Source organism: Vombatus ursinus, unplaced genomic scaffold (genome assembly GCF_900497805.2).
Source record: "Vombatus ursinus unplaced genomic scaffold, bare-nosed wombat genome assembly UNPS02010219.1, whole genome shotgun sequence".
Taxonomy (NCBI): domain Eukaryota; kingdom Metazoa; phylum Chordata; class Mammalia; order Diprotodontia; family Vombatidae; genus Vombatus; species Vombatus ursinus.
Window position 1 is genome coordinate 3,766,556 of NW_020949997.1, and position 20,425 is coordinate 3,786,980.

Consider the following 20,425-nt stretch of genomic DNA (forward strand, 5'->3'; position numbering starts at 1 on the left):
TAGAAGAAACCTCAGAGGTTATCTAGTTCAGTGGTGTCAAACTCAAATAGAAATGGATCTCTGTAGGCGACATATTGACTTAGAAAGCCACAAATTAACATTATCTATGTTGTGTTGTATTTTTATTTCCTTAAGCAATTCCTAGTTTTAATCTGGTTCAGCCCACTAGGCAGGGCTGAGTCTAACACATCTGATCTAGTCTAACTCTCTCATTTTATAGTTGAGCAAACGGAATTCCACAAAGGTTGTATGCCTTCCCCAAAACCACACAAGTAGTAATAAAGCCAGGTTTCAAGCCTGTGTCTTCTGCCTACAAATCTAGCATGCTTTCTGTTGCAATATACTACTTCTCCATTGTCCACACATTGATTAGTAGGAGCAACAAGAGTTTGATAGATCCTGGGTATTCCAAGTTTCAAGAGCCTGTCTTGTGACCGTTATTAACACCATTCCCTCTTCTTCCCCCCTCCTTTCTCATTCTTCTTTTTGAAGAACATTGCACCTGAGGTTCTGGCAGTCTCCTGTAGTTATATTCTTTAATTACCCAGGACCTTACCCCTGATTGATTCAAGTTTGACCTTAAGCGTTGAGTTAAAACACCATAATAACAGCCTGTTACTTTAAACATTACTAGTTTATCTGAATCTTTGGTGAAAATTTCCCTCAGTCCCTAACCACTTTTAAAGAATGGGACAAAATATTTTACTGTCATCTTTGCAAAGTATATTGCAGGTTGGTTAGAGTGCCCTCATGTGTCTACTTTGTAATAGTTTAGATCTTTGGTTATAGCATTAATTTTATCACAATATCAATACACTTTATAAGGACATTTTTTTTCTTCACACTTCAGTCTCTGAAGAACTCCAGGACGTTAAGGACTAGTTTGGTCACCTCTGCTTTATACCTTTTATGATACTGTACAATAAGATCTGATGTTTATAATAATAATAATAATGTTTATAATAATTATACTGTGAGGTATAATAAGATGTTAAATCATTCCCCTTCCAAAAAAAGTTAAATTCAGTTCAGTACTTCATTTGGGTAAGAAAGAATGCTACCCTTTTATTTTTCATTAAGTATTTAATAACAAATTTCAAGTTAATTGAACAATTCATTGAAGTAGGATGAGTAAGATTTTATCAAATACTCTATCCTTATAATAAAAAATGCTGCCATCAGTCATGCAAGACATATGTTTTATAAGTAGTTTTTTAGCAGTAGTGTTGAGATTGCACCAGGCCATCAAGATGTGCCCTTGCTTGCTCTGTCTCTCTTTCTTCCTCTCACCCTTGGAACCAATAGTATTTATAAGACAACCAGTCATGGTTTAGGAGTGCAGTGTGATCATAAAACCTCATTTGAAAAGCTTACTTACTCCTTGACTTTACTTTCAAAACTATGTTGAAAACCATCACAAATTGACCTTCCAATCCATCTCCCTCTCCTGACTTTCTCCTTATGTCTTCAGGAGGTTTTCATTACTCCCTAAAATTCCATGTGGTAGAGTTTTTTAGGGTGTTGGTTGATTCTCTTTAATAGTCAATCTCATATACCACTGCCAAGTCTTAATGCGCTTTTCTTTTTAAACTAGGAATTTTTTATTGATTTTTTTTTCCAACAGTCATTTGTGCCATGAATTCATAGGGGATTGGTTCCAATGCTCAGGTTCCTTGCCATTGGTTCTCACAAAGTGTGCTTCTGTGGTGTTTCAATTGAACCCAAGTGCCTTTTTCTGTGGCTTCCTCCTTCCGATCATTTTTCTTTACCTGCTTCAGGAAGCTCTCTCTCTGCTTTTAGAATGCTTAATATGCTCAATACGCACGTTAATTCTCTTAGCTACAATCTTGCCCTAAACCTGTTTGTTTACAATACCTACAGCATGTTGAGTAACATTATAGACCCATCCAGTCTTGCCATGGTAACATTTATGGAGCATTCCTTGCTGAACTGTGCCCATATCCTTGATATCTACAATATCACCTTTCTTATATATTGGCATATATGTTGCCAAAGGGACAACACCATGTTTTCGAAAGGGTTTAGAAAACATGTATAGTGGCCCTCTCCTTTTTCCTTTCATTTCTGTCATTTTGGCAACTCAATGGAATGTGGCAGAGCCAGTGGAAAGGAAAAGTCCTAATACTTTTAGCTACATAGTATATGTCTTAAAATTACTCCTTGCTGCCCAAACCATCATCCGAGGTCTGAACACATCTTGCTTGGAGTATTGATTGGCACCTCCTCAGTAGGTCTCTGATTCCATCTTCTCCCGTAAGTTAATATTATAGGCTGTAGTATTTGAACAAAAATTATCCATGTTTAAATGTTAATGTGGGATCATAAGTATTTTCAAAAAGTGGTAGATGTCTATGTGATACTTTGAAATTGTAGGTGAATAATGATATATATAGCAATAAAAATATTATCATTGGATCTTTTTTCCTATCAAGATAAGTACTGCCTCCAGTTGTATAGGTTGTAATCCAGTTTTCATCTTAATATGTTTCATGTCCATTTCCTCCTGAACATCCTTCCCAGGCAGGGGAGAGGGTTTGAATGTTGTTTATTTAATATACTAGGGGCCGCCTTCTTGATCAGAGGTTCTTAACTGTTAGGGAGAGGGGGGAGCGGGTGTCACATACTCCTCTGGCAGTTTGGTGAAGCTTATGGCCCCTTCTTAGGATAATGTTTTAGATGCATAAAGTACATAGCATTACAAAGGAAACCAATTATATTAAAGTACAGTTACAACAATTTTTTTTAAAAAAAATAATTCACAGACTTCTAGTTAAGAACCCCTTTTCTGGATCTCTTCTACTCTAATACTTTAAGCATTTAGTAAGTACCTACTATATAAAAATTACTGTGCTAGAAATATAAAGACAAAATGAAAAACAGCCTGTGTCTGCGAAGAGCTTATATTCTGCCAGACAAATAAAATCTGTAAATGGATAAGTATTTACATGAAGATTTGTGTGGGTAACAATGAAATACATGAGCTATCAGATATTCCTTGATTTTGTTGTATGACCAACTCACCCCTTTTTCTCATCCATTTCTCTGATGATTGCCTTGAATAGTTCTTTTGCAGTATGCCGTGACTTGCTCACACTCACCATGCTTTAATTCTTCAGAGATTATGGTATTCCATATATTATAGTTATATAGTATCAGCAGAAGAATAGTAATGTTAGAAAGATAATCCTAGAAAACAGGTAATCTTTATTCACTTAGTTTTCCCTTTGTGGATAGTTAGATTAAACTTTTCCATGTGATTTTAGATCTTTTTTAAAAGACAGTGTTTCAAGGCACAATGTATTCATCATGATCTATTTACAAACAGGAGCATCTGGAGACCTTTACCGTTTTTAGGTAGTTCTTTTCCACTTAAACTTTGTGCTCTTCCTCCAGAACTCTGACATCTTTACTGCTTTGGTGCCATCATTCCTTCCTCAAGCAACGTATTGGTGGCTAGTATGATGTTAGACTCTAGGTATAATAGTTTCACTGAAATTAATAAGAGAAAATAATTTGTCCTAAGGATCTTATCTGGTTACTTCCACTTTTTTGCCTGTTTGTCATCCTTGCAGTTTTATCCATAAATATTCTTGGGTGGCCTAACTCCACTGAGTCTTTCACCAAGCTTGTAAACTTGTCTTTTCCAACTGCTGCTTTTAGCTGATATTATAAAGAAATTAAGGCAGGTGACAGTAGCTGGGGTAAATGTAAATGCTACAGAATTGTTTGTACAAAGCCCTCAAGAGGAAAGTAAGTCCAGACTAGAAAAAAGTACATAAAATTTTAGGAATCGCCATGTGGGCCAGGTACACCTGTATACTATACACCTGTACCTGGTGTAAGCAGGTGTTATAAGCTCAAGGTGCTGTATTAATACAAAGAGAAACATGAGAATGGAAATAGGAATAGAGAGAGGATAATTAAAAAGAAGGGAAGAGGAAAGAGAAAAAATACTTTTGACTGATCCAATTTGACATCTTAACATTAGAATTCACATAGGAAATAACTTGGAGGTCATAACTTTGTCTGGAATATTTATATTTACTGAAACCACAACTGGATGAGCTCTAGATCTCTTCAGTATAAGTAATCTAATAATGTTCAGGGAGGAAATTTGTAGGAGAGAAATGAAATCCTATTTACCCTTTAAGGAACAATTTATTCTTAATTATATTAACATTAACTGAAGTTAGCAGTGAAGCAGATAATCAAAAATGTCAAAAAAAGCCAAAAATTGTTGTTTCACTCTAGAATGTCTTTATATTTTTAAAATAAATCTAATGTTAATTCATGCTGCAATTAACATGAGCCACATTATGAAGACCCAGCTGAAGTAAAGCTAACCTGCTCATCTCTTCCCTGTCTATTCCATGTCACTTCTACTTTATCTATTGCATTACATATTTTATTTGCTTATTAAGCATATTATCCTGTATTTTTGTCTTTTTTCATGGTTAGGAACAAGGCAGGGGGGAGCATAACTGTTTTTGCTTAATAGGCTTTCCTGTTTCAAGATAGGATGGCATATTAGAAAGAATGCTGGATTTAGGGTCAGACAACCTGTGTGCAAACCTCAGCTCCACCACTGAGTACCTGTGTGACTTTAGGCAAGTTATTTAACTTCTCTGCCTCAATTCCCTCATCTATAAAATGAGATTGAATTTGATAGCCTCTGAGATTTCTTCAGTCTTTGAATCTGTAAGTCTGTGTTCTTCTTGTGATAATCTTGAGAAGCATAGGTGAGAAGCATGTAGAAATGATTAAAAATAGAAATGAGACTTGACTATATGAAGATATTTAAGAAATTATCAAAATGTTATTTTCACTGGAAATTTCAGCAATATCTTAAATAAGTTTTTTATTTCATTGGAAAGCCTTTGGTTAGAAAGTACAGGTTGCATTTTACTGTGCTGAAATATGTACCTTTGCCATCAATATCCAATTAAAATTTATATATATATATATATTTTTTTTTTAGGCAATTGGGGTTAAGTGACTTGCCCAGAGTCACACAGCTAGTTAGTGACAAGTGTTTGGTCTGAGGCCGCATTTGAACTCAGGTCCTCCTGACTTCAGGGCTGGCGCTCTATCCACTGCGCCACCTAGCTGCCCCCAAATTTATATTTTTTAAAACTTACTATTACAGTTTCTTCCTTGCTCCAAAAATTTCCAGTGGTAAGGAAGTAAAATTCCTTCATAATGTCAAAATTAAATCACTCTACAAAAGGAAGTATCTATTTGTATTGCATTGTTTGCTCTTAACCAATCAATCATATGCTGCACGTTGTTTTCTGACATTGTAGAAAAATAGTTTCCATAATTCAAAGTACAATCATAGAAGTTTGCTGAGTGCCAAAATGCTAACAGCAAAGTTCATTTATGACCTAAGAAAAAAGTTGCAAGATTTCCTTTGAAAATAGACAGAAATAATTTCTCTAGGTATCTCAAGAAGAAACTGATGGAGAGAAAGTTGGACAGTTCAAATCCAGTTACCACAAATATCACAACACAAATCTCTTTATAACAAAAAGATTTCTTAGCTCAAGGCAGCATTTCAGTTATTTCAAGCAACAACTGATACACAGAAAGTAATTGTTAGTGAACCTATTATACATATATATATTTAATTTGCTTATGGTATCTCTTTTTTTGTTTTTAATTTTTTATTAATTTATTTTGATCTATTAGTAATCACTTCCATATGCTAAAATTTTTCTCCCCCTTACTCCCCACCACCCTCCCCAAGACGGCACACAATCTGATATAGGCTATACATTTACATTCCTATTAAACATATTTTCACATTAGTGATGTTGTAAGTAAAAATTAAAACCAATAGGAGGAACCATCAGAGAGAGGAAACAAAACTCAACAGAAGAGAAAAAAAATAGCAATTCAACTTCCATGGTTCTTTCTTTGGATGTGGATAGCATTTTCCATCACGAGGCCTCTGGAAATGTCTTAGATCCTTGTAATCCTGGGAAGGGTTAAGTTTATGAATATTAGTCATCGCACAACGTGACTGTTATTGTGTACAACATTCTCTTGGTTCTGTTCACTTCACTCAGCATCAGACCATACAAGTCTTTCCAGGTTTTTCTGAAGTCTGCCTACTCATCATTTCTTATAGCACAATAGTATTCCATTACATTCATATACCACAACTTGCTCAGCCATTCCCCAGTTGATGGGCATCCTCTCAATTTACAATTCTTTGCCACTATAAAAAAGAGCTGCTATAAATATTTTTATACAAATTGGTCCTTTTCCTCTTTTTTTTTTTTCTATTCTCTTTGGGATATATACCTCACGGTGGTATTGCTGGATCAAAAGGTATGCACAGTTTTATAGCCCTTCGGGCATAATTCCAAATTGCTGTCCAGAATGATTGGATCATTTTACAGCTCCACCAACAGTGTACTAGTGTCTCAGCTTTTCCACATCCTCTCCAACATTTATTATTTTCTTTTTCTGTCATATTAGACAATCTGATAGGTGTGAAGTGGTAGCTCCGAGTTGTTTTAATTTGCATTTCTCTAATCAATAATGATTTAGAACATTTTTTCGTGTGACTCTAGATTGCTTTGATTTCTTCGTCTGAAAAGTCCCTGTTTGTATCTTTTGACTATTTAACAATTTGGGAATGACTTGTATTCTTATAAATTTGACTCATTTCTCTATATGTTTGAGAAATAAGGCCTTTATCAGAGACACTTGATGTGAAAATTATTTCCCAGTTTTCTGCTTTCCTTGGTAATCTTGGTTGCATTGGTTTTGTTTGTGTAAAAACTTATTCTATCTCTTGTTTGGCCATAAATTCTTCCCTTCTCCATAGATCTGATAGGAAAACTATTACTTGCTTTCCCAATTTGCTTGTGGCATCAATCTTTATGTATAAATCATGTATGCATTTTGGTGATAGATATTTTTAAGATTATATAACAGACATTTACAATTTCTTTTTCAGTGTTTGGTCCTTGTATATTGGAATATTTGTGTCATTAGATTATATTCTCAATAAAAGTAAAATTTTAAAAGTATGTCCTTACTAGTATTTAAAGAAATTTGAATTAAGGTGAATTAAAGATACTATTACACACTTATTAAACTATTAAGTTATAGTTATTAAACTTAGTATTGGCAGGTCTGGCAATAGAGAAGCATGTATATATGTATTATAACACAATAAATTGATTTAATCTTTCTACAAAACAGTATGGGTGTGTGTATGTGTGTATGTGTGTGTGTGTGTGTGTGTCCATGTGCCAAGAGCCGCAAAATTGCATATACCCTATGAGCCATTAACTCCAGTTAGAGTAATATATCCCTAAGATATTTTCAAAAGGAAAGGAAAGTTATATGTTAAGAATGTTCATAACAGTATTATTTTTTTTAAAATCACACTGCAGATTTTAACAATAGGAAAGTAGCCAGTGTTGTGTTAACCTAATGAGATACATTACGACCATGAAAAATTGGTTATGTAAATTTTGATAATACATGGAAATGCTTATATATTTGTGGAGGTTAAAAACAGCATAAGGATAATTATAATTGCATGTACATACTATGTATTCATTAACAAGATTGGAAGAGAGTTTGAAGTGATGTGAGTTTATAATATAATAATGTTCTTTTTGACTGTAAAGTTGCTTTAAATTTTCAGTTTTTTAAAACATCTACCATATGTGTGTGTAAAATATATATAGTTCAACTTTTTATATATTTATGTCTTTTTTCCAACTAAGTTATGATCTTCCTGAAGACACGAATCAAGTCTCATACTTAATTCATGCCTTCCATTGCTTAGCACGGTTTATTACATAAAGTAGATATACCAGATTGGATCTTTAATACCCTCAATATGGGGAAATCCCAGGTGGGGAAATTGCCTGTACCTGTGTGGATCAGGCGGAGAAGCCAGGTGGTGCATCACTTACTAGCTGTGTGACCCTGGGCAAGTCACTTAACCCTGTTTGCCTCAGTTTTCTCATCTGTAAAATGATCTGGAGAAGGAAATGGAAAACCACTCCAGTATCTTTGCCGTGAAAACCCCAAATGGGTCACAAAAAGTTGAACCTGACTAAACAATAACAACAGTGTAAATCAGGATGTTCTTTTCAACTTAATAGTCTCAGAGAATTGCCTAGAGTCCTGAAAGATTAAGTGACTTGCCCAAAATCACAGAGGCAGAACTTGAACTCAGGTCTTGCTTTTAGACCAGTTCCTTAGCCACTATACTATGTTGCTTCTCACTACAGAAAGTATTTGGTAAGTACTTACTGAATTACAGTTGACCTAGACTGTAGATTTCTCACCCTGCATTCCTAGATGACTCTTAAAACATGGCAGTAGTAGCATAATTGGAAGTAGCACTAGACTTTTTGATCCCAGTTTAATTCTGCCACTTACTAGTTAATTGCAACCTTAGGCAAGGCTTAATCTTAGGGATCTTCAGTTTCTTCAATTTACCTTCATTGAAGATAATAACGCCATAGTCCTCACAAGTTTTTGAGGACCAGATAAAATAATCTGTGTAAAAGTATGTATGGCTGTGTAATGGAATACAAACATAAGCTGTCATACATAGTCTTTTGAACTGACTTCTCAACTCAAGGACTGTACACAGGCAATTCTTATGAGCAGATCTTGTGGGGTTTAGGACTTTGTTGGTTCACCAGCAGCCTATGTTATATAGTCATTTAACCAAGATTTTACTGTAATAGTCAGGGATAGTAGTCATGAGATCTTAGATTTAGCACTGTAAGGGAACTTATAGGCCATCTAGTCCAACTCCCATTACAGATGAAGAAACTAAGTAACTTAAGGATTTTTGGCAATAAATATGACAAATTTTAGACATATACAGTGAAGATTTTCATTAACCCAGTAATAATCTGTCTCTTTTGGATGTACATAATGACTTTTCTTCAGTTTAAAGGAAAATGTATAAGTCAGAGCAAGAGAACAGAAGACTAAAATACAGAGATTAATAACTTAATAGTTAGTATTTATAGAGTACTTGAAGGTTCACAAAGCACTTTTCAAATATTATCTCAATTTATCCTCACACCAACCCTCAAAGATGTATGCTGTTATTATTCCCATCTTATAGATGAGGAAACTGAGGCAAAGTGACTTGTCTAGTTTCACACCGCTGGTATGTGTCAGAGGCAGGATTTGAACTCAGGTCTTCATGACTCCAAGTCCAGTGCTCTATCCATTGAGCCACTTAGTTATGGAAAAGATATTAGTAGGGCATCTTCAAATTGTGATGGTTACTGAAATAATTAGCTTGTTTGAGAAGTAGGGAAGGCTATAAAGCATACCTTCTTTATAACTTCTTAGTTTAAGTTTTTACCAGTTACTGAAATTGTTTGCCAAAGAAAAGTGGAGAATTTCTTATTAACGGCAAAACACAGTAACAAGTAACTAGGAAACCTTAGCACAGTGTACTGTTGGCATATGAAGCGAGACATTGATGTATAGTTATTTTCACTCATGATATACTTGTGCTTAAATCAAAATGAATTAATGTACTTGTCAAGGGAACAAGAGAAGAAACTCTTTGACTTTCTATGCTGAGCAACTCGGGCAGGAGAAGTTTTCTTTTTTTCCCTCTCTCATATACAATTGCAACCATAAAGTATCATATATATGTAAGCTCTACCAGTCTCCAAAATAAGAAAACCTGTAAATAAAAAAGGGAACGTGTTATTCACAAAAGTAGTGATCTTTTTGGCATGTCAACCACAGCACACTGGAGAAATGTTTTAGATTAGTGTGTTGTTTTGCGTCATCATTGTCCTTTGTCTATAATTATGGCCTTTAGGATTTAGACTTTAGATGTCTCATTTATTCTGTATTCTTTCTGCCACAGACAAGTGACTTCTGTTTTCTCTAGTCAAAGTGTAGGCAACTCATGCTCCCTCCCTCTTGATATCAGTAGTTCACAAGAAGACATTTGTCCTTCCGAATCATTTTTATAAAGAATGTTATGCCATAATCCTATATTGGTGCTGGCTAATTAACCTACCCACTCAGAGGGTAGGTTAATCTCTTTAAAGAATCTTAAGGACAGTCTCTTTAGGACATCTCATTAAGGAAAGTCACTTTTCCCATTATTTTACAAAAGGAGAAATTAAGCCTAATATGGATGTCACAATCCAAAGGCTAGGTTTAGAACACAAATTGAAAACTCTCCAAGGATCTTTGTGTAGCACTTTATAGCAACTATATAAGTACCTGGAAGTTCCAGATGACATGAAACAGATAAACAAAGCTTAGCTATCTTATCTCAAACGATGTCCTTTTTAAAGCAACTTTTTACTCAACAAAAGGTATATCTTCTCCAAGGAACATTTAGAGCAGATGTAAATATACTGCATGTACTAGACCTTGTATGTTCTGAGTTGCTGAGTCACAGACAATTGTTAAAGTTGAGAAGGCTTTCACAGGCATAGGTGACTTTTTGGGCTGTACTTTAAGGTACTACCAGAAGAGCAAGTAATTTCTAATAATTTGTTTTATGGTTTGGAACTTTGCAGTGGTTTATTAATGACTCCATTTATTTTTATTACAGTACTGTTTATCAGGACACCCGACTCTACCATGTAATGTGCTCAAATTCAAATCTACTACCATCATGTTAGATTGTGGGCTGGATATGACTTCGACACTCAATTTTCTTCCCTTACCATTGGTTCAGAGGTATGTTCTGATTAATCCTGCAATATGTGGGGAGAATGGTTTGCTAAAAAATTGTAGTAGAGTATAAATTTCATGAATTCCACAAATAATTAGCAATTTTGTTCTAGTGAAAGTTCTCTTTATCAAAATAACTTTCTTTAAAGTAATGAATAAATAATAACATCGATTTATTGACTAGATTATTTATCATAATTTACTCTGAGTTTCTGTAAAGAGTTACAACTGCTCACTACAAGTGAGATCACATATATCTTTCATATTTCCTGCTATTTTTTATGAGAACTGATAAAAAAGTAATATTAAACACAAGAATCCGTAATTAACTCCCTTTTCAGGGCCTTGAATTCATGGAGTTTGACTTTTAGAACCTTAACATCGAGGCAAGGTTTCCATACCAGTTTTCATTAGAGATCCTGGAAACATGAGGTGAAAGAGATGAATACTTAGGAATCATCTAGTCTATCCCTGCCTCCTAGGTGATACAATGGATAGATCACCAGGCCTGGAGTCAGTAATATCTGACACATATTAGCAGTGTCATGCTGAGTAAGTCACTTAACCCTGTTTACCTCAGTTCCTCATCTGTTAAATGGGGACAAACTAGAGAAGGAAAAGGCAACGACTCCACTATCTTTGCCAAGAAAACCCCATGAACTTTGTCATGTAGAAGCAGACATCCTAACTTCATAAGGACTAGATTTTAAGCCATCCTTGACAAAAGAGATCATTGAAACAGAGAAGCACCAATTCTGATTAGGAAGGAAAGGAGAAAAAAGATTAAATAAAAAATAAAGGGAACACTCTAGTTAAGTGCTCCAGAAATTTGCCGATGGCTTCCTGCTCTTCAGCATTTATCAGTGACTTATGGAGACATAGATGTCATGCTTTTTAGATTTACAGTTGACCCGAAGATAGGAAGGAGAGTAGGGGGTTGACATGTTCATAACTGTGCTTTAGGAAAATCACTTTGGTGGCTGAATAGAGGATAGATTGGAGTGGGGAGAGACTTGAGGCAGGCAGACCTATCAACAGACTATTGTAATAGTCCAAGTGTGAGGTGAGGAAAGCCTGCAATGGAGTGATGAAAGTGTCAAAGGAGAGAAGGGGACATATTCAAGAAATGTTGTAAAAGTAAGATAGATAGGCCTTGGCAACAGACTGGATATTGGGGAGGGGGATTGAAAGATAATGAGGAATCTGAGGAACTGAGAGGATGGAGTTGTTATATGAATAATAGGGAAGATAGATGGTGGGGATGGTTCAGGGGGAAAGATAATGATTTCTGTTTTGGACATGTTGATTTTATTTTATTTTTTAATTAATTTATTTTGATTTATCAACAATCACTTCCATAAGGTTTTGAGTTTTAAATTTTTCTTCCCCTCCCTCTCTAAGGCAGCGCACAATCTGATATAGGCTCTACATATACATTCCCATTAAACATATTTTCACATTAATGATGTCATAAGGAAGAATTAGAACCAATGGGAGGAACAACCAGAAAGAGGAAACAAAACAAAATAGAAGAAAAAAAATAGTAAATAGTATGCTTAGATCTGCATTTAAACTCCATAGTTCTTTCTTCTTTATGAATAGCATTTTCCATCACAAGGCCTTTGGAGATGTCCTAGATCCCTGTGTTGCTGGGAAGGGTTAAGTTTACACAACATTGCTGTTACTGTGTACAATGTTCTCCTGGTTCTGCTCACTTCACTCAGCGTTAGTCCATATAAGTCTTTCCAGGCTTTTCTGAAGTCTGCTTGCTCATCATTAATCTTATAGCACAATAGTATTCCATTACATTCATATACCGCAACTTGTTCAGCCATTCCCCAGTTGATGGGCATCCCCTCAATTTCCAGTTCTTTGCCGCCACAAAAAGAGCCGCTATAAATATTTTTGTACATGTGAGTCCTTTTCCCATTTCTATGACCTTTTTGGGATATAGCCCTAGAAGTGGTATTGCTGGGTCAAAGGATATATGCACATTTTTATAGCCCTTTGGGCATAGTTCCAAATTGCTCTCCATAATGGTTGGATCATTTCACAACTCCACCAACAATGAATTAGTGTTTCAGTTTTCCCACATCTTCTCCAACATTTATCATTTTCCTGTTTTGTCATATTGGCCAATCTGATAGATATGATGTGGTACCTCAGAGTTGTTTTGATTTACATTTCTCTAATCAATAGTGATTTAGAGCATTTTTTCATATGACTATAGATGGCTTTAATTTCTTCATCTGAGAACTGCCTGTTCATATCCTTTGACCATTTATCAACTGGGGAATGACTTGTATTCTTATAAATGTCTTAATTCTCTATATACTTTAGAAATGAGGCCCTTATCAGAGATACTGATTGTAAAAATTCTTTCCCAATTTTCTACTTCCCTCCTAATCTTGGTTGCATTGGCTTTGTTTGTACAAAAACTTTTCAATTTAATGTAATCAAAATTATCTATTTTGCATTTCATAATGTTCTCTATCTCCTGTTTGTTCATGAATTCTTCTTTTCTCCTTAAATCTGACAGGTAAACTATTCCTTGCTCTCCCAGTTTGCTTATATTATCAGCCTTTATATCTAAATTCTGAACCCATTTTGACTTTATTTTTGTATACGGTGTGAGATTTTGGTCTATGCCTAGTTTCTGCCATACTCTTTTCCAGTCTTCCCAGCAGTTTTTTTCAAATAGTGAGTTCTTATCCCAGAAGCTGGGGTCTTTGGATTTATCAAATAGTAGATTACTATAGTCATTGACTACTGTGTCTTGCATACCTAACTTATTCCACTGACCCACCACTTTATTTCTTAGCCAGTACCAAATAGTTTTGATGATTGCTACTTTATAATACAATTTAATATCTGGAACGGTTAGGCCACCTTCTCCTGCATTTCTTTTCTTTATTTCCCTTGATGTTCTGAACCATTTGTTACTCCAAATGAATCTTGTTATTTTTCTAGCTCTGTAAAATAATTTTTTGGTAGTTTGATTGGTATGGCACTGAATAAGTAAATTAGCTTAGGTATAATTGTCATTTTTCTTATAGTAGCTCAGCCTACCCATGAGCAACTGATGTTTTTCCAATTATTTAGATCCAACTTTATTTGTGTGAAAAGTGTTTTGTAATTGTGTTCATATAGTTCCTGGGTTTGTTTCGGGAGGTAGATTCCTAAATATTTTATAATGTCTACAGTAACTTTAAATGGAATTTCTCTTTCCATCTCTTGCTGTTGGGCTTTGTTGGTAGTATGTATAGAAATGCCAATGATTTATGTGGGTTTATTTTGTAGCCTGCAACTTTAATAAAGTTGTTTATTATTTCAGGTAGTTTTTTGCTTGATTCTCTAGGATTCTCCAAGTATATCATCATATCATCTACAAAGTATGATAACTTTGTTTCTTCTTTGTCTATTCTAATACCTTCAATTTCTTTTTCTTCTCTTATTGTTAAAGCTAACATTTCCATTAAAATATTGAACAACAATAGTAATAATAGACATCCTTGTTTCACCTCCGATCTTATTGGAAATGCTTCTAGCTTGTCCCCATTGCATATGATGCTTGCTGAAGGTTTTAGGTAGATGCTACTTGTTATTTTAAGGAAGACTCCATTTATTCCCATGCTCGCTAATGTTTTTAACAGGAATGGGTGAAGGAAAGAGAAAACTGGAGAAAAAATTTTGTAGCAAGTATCTCTGATAAAGGCCTGATTTTTCAAATATATAAAGAACTGAGTCAAATTTATAAGAATACAAGTCATTCCCCAATTGATAAATGGTCAAAGGATATGAACAGGCACTTTTCAAAGAAATCAAAGCTATCTAAAGTCATATGAAAAAATGTTCTAAGTCACTATCGATTAGAGAAATGCAAATTAAAACATCTCTGAAATGCTACTTCGTGCCTATCAGGTTGGCTAATGTGACAGAAAAAGAAAATAACAAATGTTGGAGGGGATGTGGGAAAACTGGGACACTAATGCACTATTGATGGAGTTATGAACTGATCCAACCATTCTGGAGAGCAATTTTGGAACTATACCTAAAGTGCTATAAAACTGTGTATAACCTTTCTTTGATCCAGCAATACCATTGCCAGGTCTATATCCCAAAGAGTTTAAAAAAAAAGAAAAAGGACCTATTTGTACAAAAATAGTTATAACTGCTCTTTTTGTGGTGGCTAAGAAATCTGGGGGATGTCCATGAATTGGGAAATGGCTCAACAAGTTGTGGTGTGTGATTGTGATGGAATATTATTGTGCTATAAGAAATAACAAGCAGGCTAATTTCAGAAAAACCTGGAAGGACTTGCATGAACTGATGCAAAGTGAAGTGAGCAGAACCAGGACAACATTGTACACAGTAACAACAATATTGTATGATGAAGAATTGTGAATAACTTAGCTATTCTCAGAAATACAATGATTCAAGACAGTTCCAAAGGACTCATGATGAAACATGCTATCTACCTCTAGAGGAATAACTGATATTGTCTGAATACAGACTGAAGCATACTATTTTTCTCTTTCTTTTTTCCTTCTTGCTCTAGTCTTCTTGTACAAAGTGACTAATATGGAAATGTCTTACATGATTGCACATGTATCTCTTATAGGGGAGGAGAAAAGAAATGTTAATTGTTTTAACATGTAATTGGGGAGGGAATTAATTTTTTTTTAAAGGAGTGGTCAGAGAGGTAGGAGGAGAACCGAGAGAAAGTGTGATCGAGAAAACCTGGAAAGAAGAGTGTCAAGGAGGAGAGGGTGATCAATAATGTCAAAGGCATTAGGAGAGGTTAAGGAGAATGAGGATTGAGAAAAGGCCATTTATGGTGTTTAGCAATTAAGAAATCATTGGTAACTTTGGAGGGATCAGTTTTGGTGCAATGATAAGATCAGAAGCTGAATTTGTAAGGGTTTAAGAAGAGAGTGAGAGGAGAGTGGAAGCGCTTATTGTAGATGGCCTTTTCAAATTTAGCCATAAAGGTCAGAAGAGATACAGGACTATAGTTAGTGGGGATGGAGGGATCAAGTGAAGATTTTGAGGAGAAAGAGATATGGGTGTATTTGTATGCAGCAGGTAATGAGCCACTAGATAGGAAGAGATTGAAAATACGTGACAGAGTGGGAATGACAGGGGGCAGCCTCATGGAGGAGAGGGGATGGAGTGAGATGGCTTGGTAAGGAATACGTCCACCTCATCATGTGGGAAAAGGTTAAAGGAAGAGATACTGGCAGAAGTCATCTGAGTGATAGGAGATGAGGAAGAGAAGAGAGATTTTACAACAAATGACCTCATTTTTTTTTTCTGTAAAATATGAGGCAAGTTTCTCAGTAGAGAGAAGGGAAGAGGGGTGTGGAACCATCGGAAGTTTGAGGAGGGATGAAAAGGTTTGGAAAAGCCACTGTGGAGTGAGAAAGAGTGAATTAATGCGAGTATTGTAGTAGGATTGCCTGGCCTCATATTGAATATCAGAATCCAGATCCAAAAAATATCTTTACAAGTTCAAACAATAAAATAAAATTTAGGAATAATTATTGTTTATTTGCTTTTATTTTGAACTTAATAAGCATCAAATAAATGGGCATTTCCATAAACATGTTGTTAAGTCATTTTTCAGTCTTGTTCAACTCTCCATGATCTCATATGGGGTTTTCTTGGTAAAGATACTGGAATGATCTGCCATTTCTTTCTCCAGCTCATTTTACAGATGAGGAATTGAGGCCAACAAAGTTTAGTGACTCACCCAGGATCACATAGCTAATAAGTGTCTGAGGCAAGATTTGAACTCAACGAAGATGAGTCTTCCTGAGATGTACCACCTAGCTGCCCACTATACATAGCAAATCAGAAAAAAGGATTGTAGATGGAACTGCACATCTCTGTTATGTACAGCTTACTTTTCTTTTAAAGTATATAATTCAGAGTGTACTTTTCAAAGCTGTCCTGCATATCTGTGCTTCTTTAAATCCCATCTGTATAGTCTTTATGAGTGTCATCTATTCACAAATCAGGGACATCCTTGCTAAAGGTATAAAGAACAAGAAGATTTTCATAAACTATATTCTATAATGGACTACTATTTCAAAGAACCTCAGTTAAAATTCTTCCTCTGGTGCCTACTACCTGTGTGACCTTAGGCAAATAATTTAATTGTGCTGGGCCTCAATTTACTCATCTTTAAAACTAGAGAATTGGACTAGATAACATGTAGGCCCATTGCAGGTCTCAATGTGTGATCATATGATCTCTATGGAATGCTGGGTGATGAAGTACAAATGGTCCTAAAGAAAACAAGGACAGTAACAGCAACTGATATTGTTGCTTTCCAGGTATGCTTGGAAGAGGTCTCTTATGAAGGCAGTGCAGTTTTAAGGGTTTGAGGGATTGTTTCTCTGAATATGCAAAAGAGAAGAGACCAAATGCTTATGAAAAAATTATGGCCATTATTAGGGCAGCTAGGTGGTGCAGTGGATAGAGAACTGGCCTTGGAATCAGAAGGACCTTAGTTCAAATCCGGCCTCAGATGCATAATACTTACTAGCTGTGTGACCTGGGCAAGTCACTTAACCCCATTGCCTAACCCCCCCCCCAAAAAAAATTATGGCCATTATTTATAATAATAACAATAGTATTTGTATAGTACTTAATATGTACCAGGCAGTGTGCCAGGTGCTTCACAAATATTATCTCAGTTGATCCTCATAACAATCCTGGGGAGTAGGTGCTATTATTAGCCCCATTTTCTAGATAAGGAAACTGAGGCAGATAGAGGTTAAGTGACTTGCCCAAAGTCACCCAGCTAATAAGTGTTGGGAGCTAGATTTGAATTCAAATCTTCCTGACTCCAGGCCCAGTGCTCTATCCACTGCACCATCTAGCTGTCCTTACCCCCTTTATTATTACCAAAAATGCTGATCAAGTAAATATTACTAATTACTGACCCATAAGCCTACTTTCCAATATCTATGAAGTCTTAATGAGAATAATCTACATAAATATTAAAAGCATTCTTAGTAAAGGCATGAGAAGGGAACAGAGAAGCTTTCACCAGTTATATTTTACACCACAACACATTTCCCTCAGTCTTATACTTAACAGACATGGTGTAGAGTAGAAAGCAAAATGATAATTCTTTTATACTTGGTTCTACTCAAATTATACATGGAGCATTGTATATAGTTCTCCTGCATTTTAGAAATGGCTTTGAGAAACTACATCACTGAAAAGTCAAAAGTATATTTGGCACAGAAGGTGCCAAAGATTTGGGTGGGGCATCATAACTGTCTTTCTGGCATTCTAAGGACTTGTCATGTGAAAGAGGGATTATTACACTTGTTCAGTTAATCCCTAAGGAGCAGATCTGGGAACACTGGAAAGAAGCCACAGGAACACAGAATTAGGCTGATAGAAGAACCACCAGGGGAATTTTAGTCCTTGATAAGGGAGTTAATTGATTCTAAAAGTGAATTCTTGGGCTGAACATTAGTTATCCTTTTATCATTTCTCATAAAAATCATGAGGAAAAATTTCTTAACAGAGCTTTCTCAAAGTAGAATAGATTGCCTTGGTAGAGAGGACAAACTTTATTATTGAACTCTTCAGACAGAGGCTGAATGACTGTTTGTCAAGATGTTGTGGAAGGAATGTCTGTTCTCTGAGGTCCCTTCTGATTGTAGGAGTCTCTTCCACAATTTTTGGCTAGTAGTCTGTTTTTCTTGCATAGTCTTGACCCTATTAATCCAGAATTGGAAAAGTGTGTGCACTGAGGTATGTTTCTTTACCCCAGTAGTGGGGAAGCATTTGTACTAATCCATCCACACTCTTACTCCATCCCTTTTGTTATCAGTGGCATATACTTGTAAATCTGCTAACTCCTTCAGAAAATCCTTCTTCATAACTAAGATAAATCCTTCACATTGTAATAAGTAAACTCAAGGAAAGTGACTTTCCCAAACTGTAAAATGAAATTATGGCAGAAATAGGACTAGAAGCTTTGCCTTCCACACTTTCTCCTAATTCATTGCTGATGATGACAGTAGAAGGAATACATGCATCCAGAGCACGAAAATCTTTAGGGATTGGCTTTTAAAGGGGATTTTGTTTCTTTTGGTACCCTGAATGGAGGATTCTGAGAATATGTTGGGAAAATTGGAGGAGAGGGCACTTTACTAGCAGACAGTGTTGGCCCCGTAGAAGCAGCAGTGGTGAGATATCCCCAGACCTCTCTTCCTAGGAGGCAAGGGAGGGTATTGTGCGGGATGGAGGCAAAGAGTTGTGAAATAGAGAATAAATTAGAGGAGTTAAGGACAGAAAGATTAAAAGCAGTAGAGGCTGATAAACTTATGCTTAACCCAGAATGCTGCCAGCCCTGGGGGCTTACCTAGTTTACCCTTCTATATTTTGGAATTCCAGGAACAGCTATAAGGAATATAGGTATTAGATGAGCTAATGCCTGAACAGTAATCCTTTCCACAACATCCTTGACAAATTTCCATTTGGGAAGCTATGTGGCACAATGGATAGAGTACTAAGACTCGAACTCAGGAAGAACTGAGTTCAAATCCTACCTCAGTTACTAGCTATATGACCCTGGACAAGTTACTTGACCTCTCTGTGCCTCAGTTTCCTGATCTGGAATATGGGGATTAATAATAGCACCTACCTCACAGTTGTGAGAATCAAATTAGATAGCATGTGTAAAGTACTTCGCAAACTTTAAACCACTTATATAAATGTTAGCTATTGTTATAATGAGGGGGAGGAAGAGGAGAAGATAGAGAATAGAAACAGTGCATATGATGAGTAGAAAGTGCCTAATAAAGTTGTGTAAAGGTTGGCACAGTGTATCAGTACATTTTCTTCCAGAAATAATGTTGTCCAGCAGCCAGGATGTGCCACTCTGCCCATTCCTGTAGTACCACATTGAATAGTCACACATACAAGTTGGCCTCACTTGATGCATTTAATAGTATATCTGAAAAGCTGCAGGTACATATGTATTTATCAAATCATTTTCAATATGCCAGTGTATCTTACTGCCTAAAACAGAGGTTCTTTTTTAACAGTATTTTATATTTTTTATATTTTCCAATTACATATGAAGATAATTTTTAACATTGACTTTTTTTTTTTTTTTTTTTTTGCTTTTTGCTGAGGCAATTGGGGTCAAGTGACTTGCCCAGGGTCACACAGCTAGTAAGTGTCAAGTGTCTGAGGTCAGATTTGAACTCAGGTCCTCCTGACTCCAAGGCCAGAGCTCTATCCACTGTGCCACCTAGCTGCCCCAACATTCACTTTTAATAAAATTTTGAGTTCCAAATTTTCTACCTCTCCCCACTCCCTAAGATGGTAAGCAATTTGGTATAGGTTATATATGTGCAGTCACGTAAAACCTATTTCCATATTGGTCACGTTGTGAAAGGAGAAATTGTTTGCAAAAAAAATTTTATAGTTTGCAAAAGAAAAAACCATGAATCAAAGAAAGTGAAAATATTATGCTTCAGTCTGCATTCAGCTCCATATTTCTCTGAATGTAGATAGTATTTTCTATCATGAGTCTTTTGAAATTGTCTTGGATCATTGTATTTCTGAGAAGAGCTAAGTCAGTCATAGCTGATCACCTCACAATGTTGCTGTTACTGTGTACAGTGTTCTGGTTTTGCTCACTTCATTCAGCATCAGTCCATAGAAG

At 35.7% G+C, this 20,425-nt stretch overlaps 1 protein-coding gene across 1 annotated transcript in view; it reads left to right on the plus strand.

Moving 5' to 3' along the window:
* The window catches only part of INTS9 (integrator complex subunit 9), a 122,561-nt gene that overhangs the window by 10,236 nt on the left and 91,900 nt on the right, over window positions 1-20,425 (plus strand). Inside the window, exon 2 of the mRNA XM_027853954.1 lies at window positions 10,604-10,731. Within this exon, the coding sequence (XP_027709755.1) occupies window positions 10,604-10,731 (128 nt within the window). The remainder of the gene's footprint in view (window positions 1-10,603; window positions 10,732-20,425) is intronic.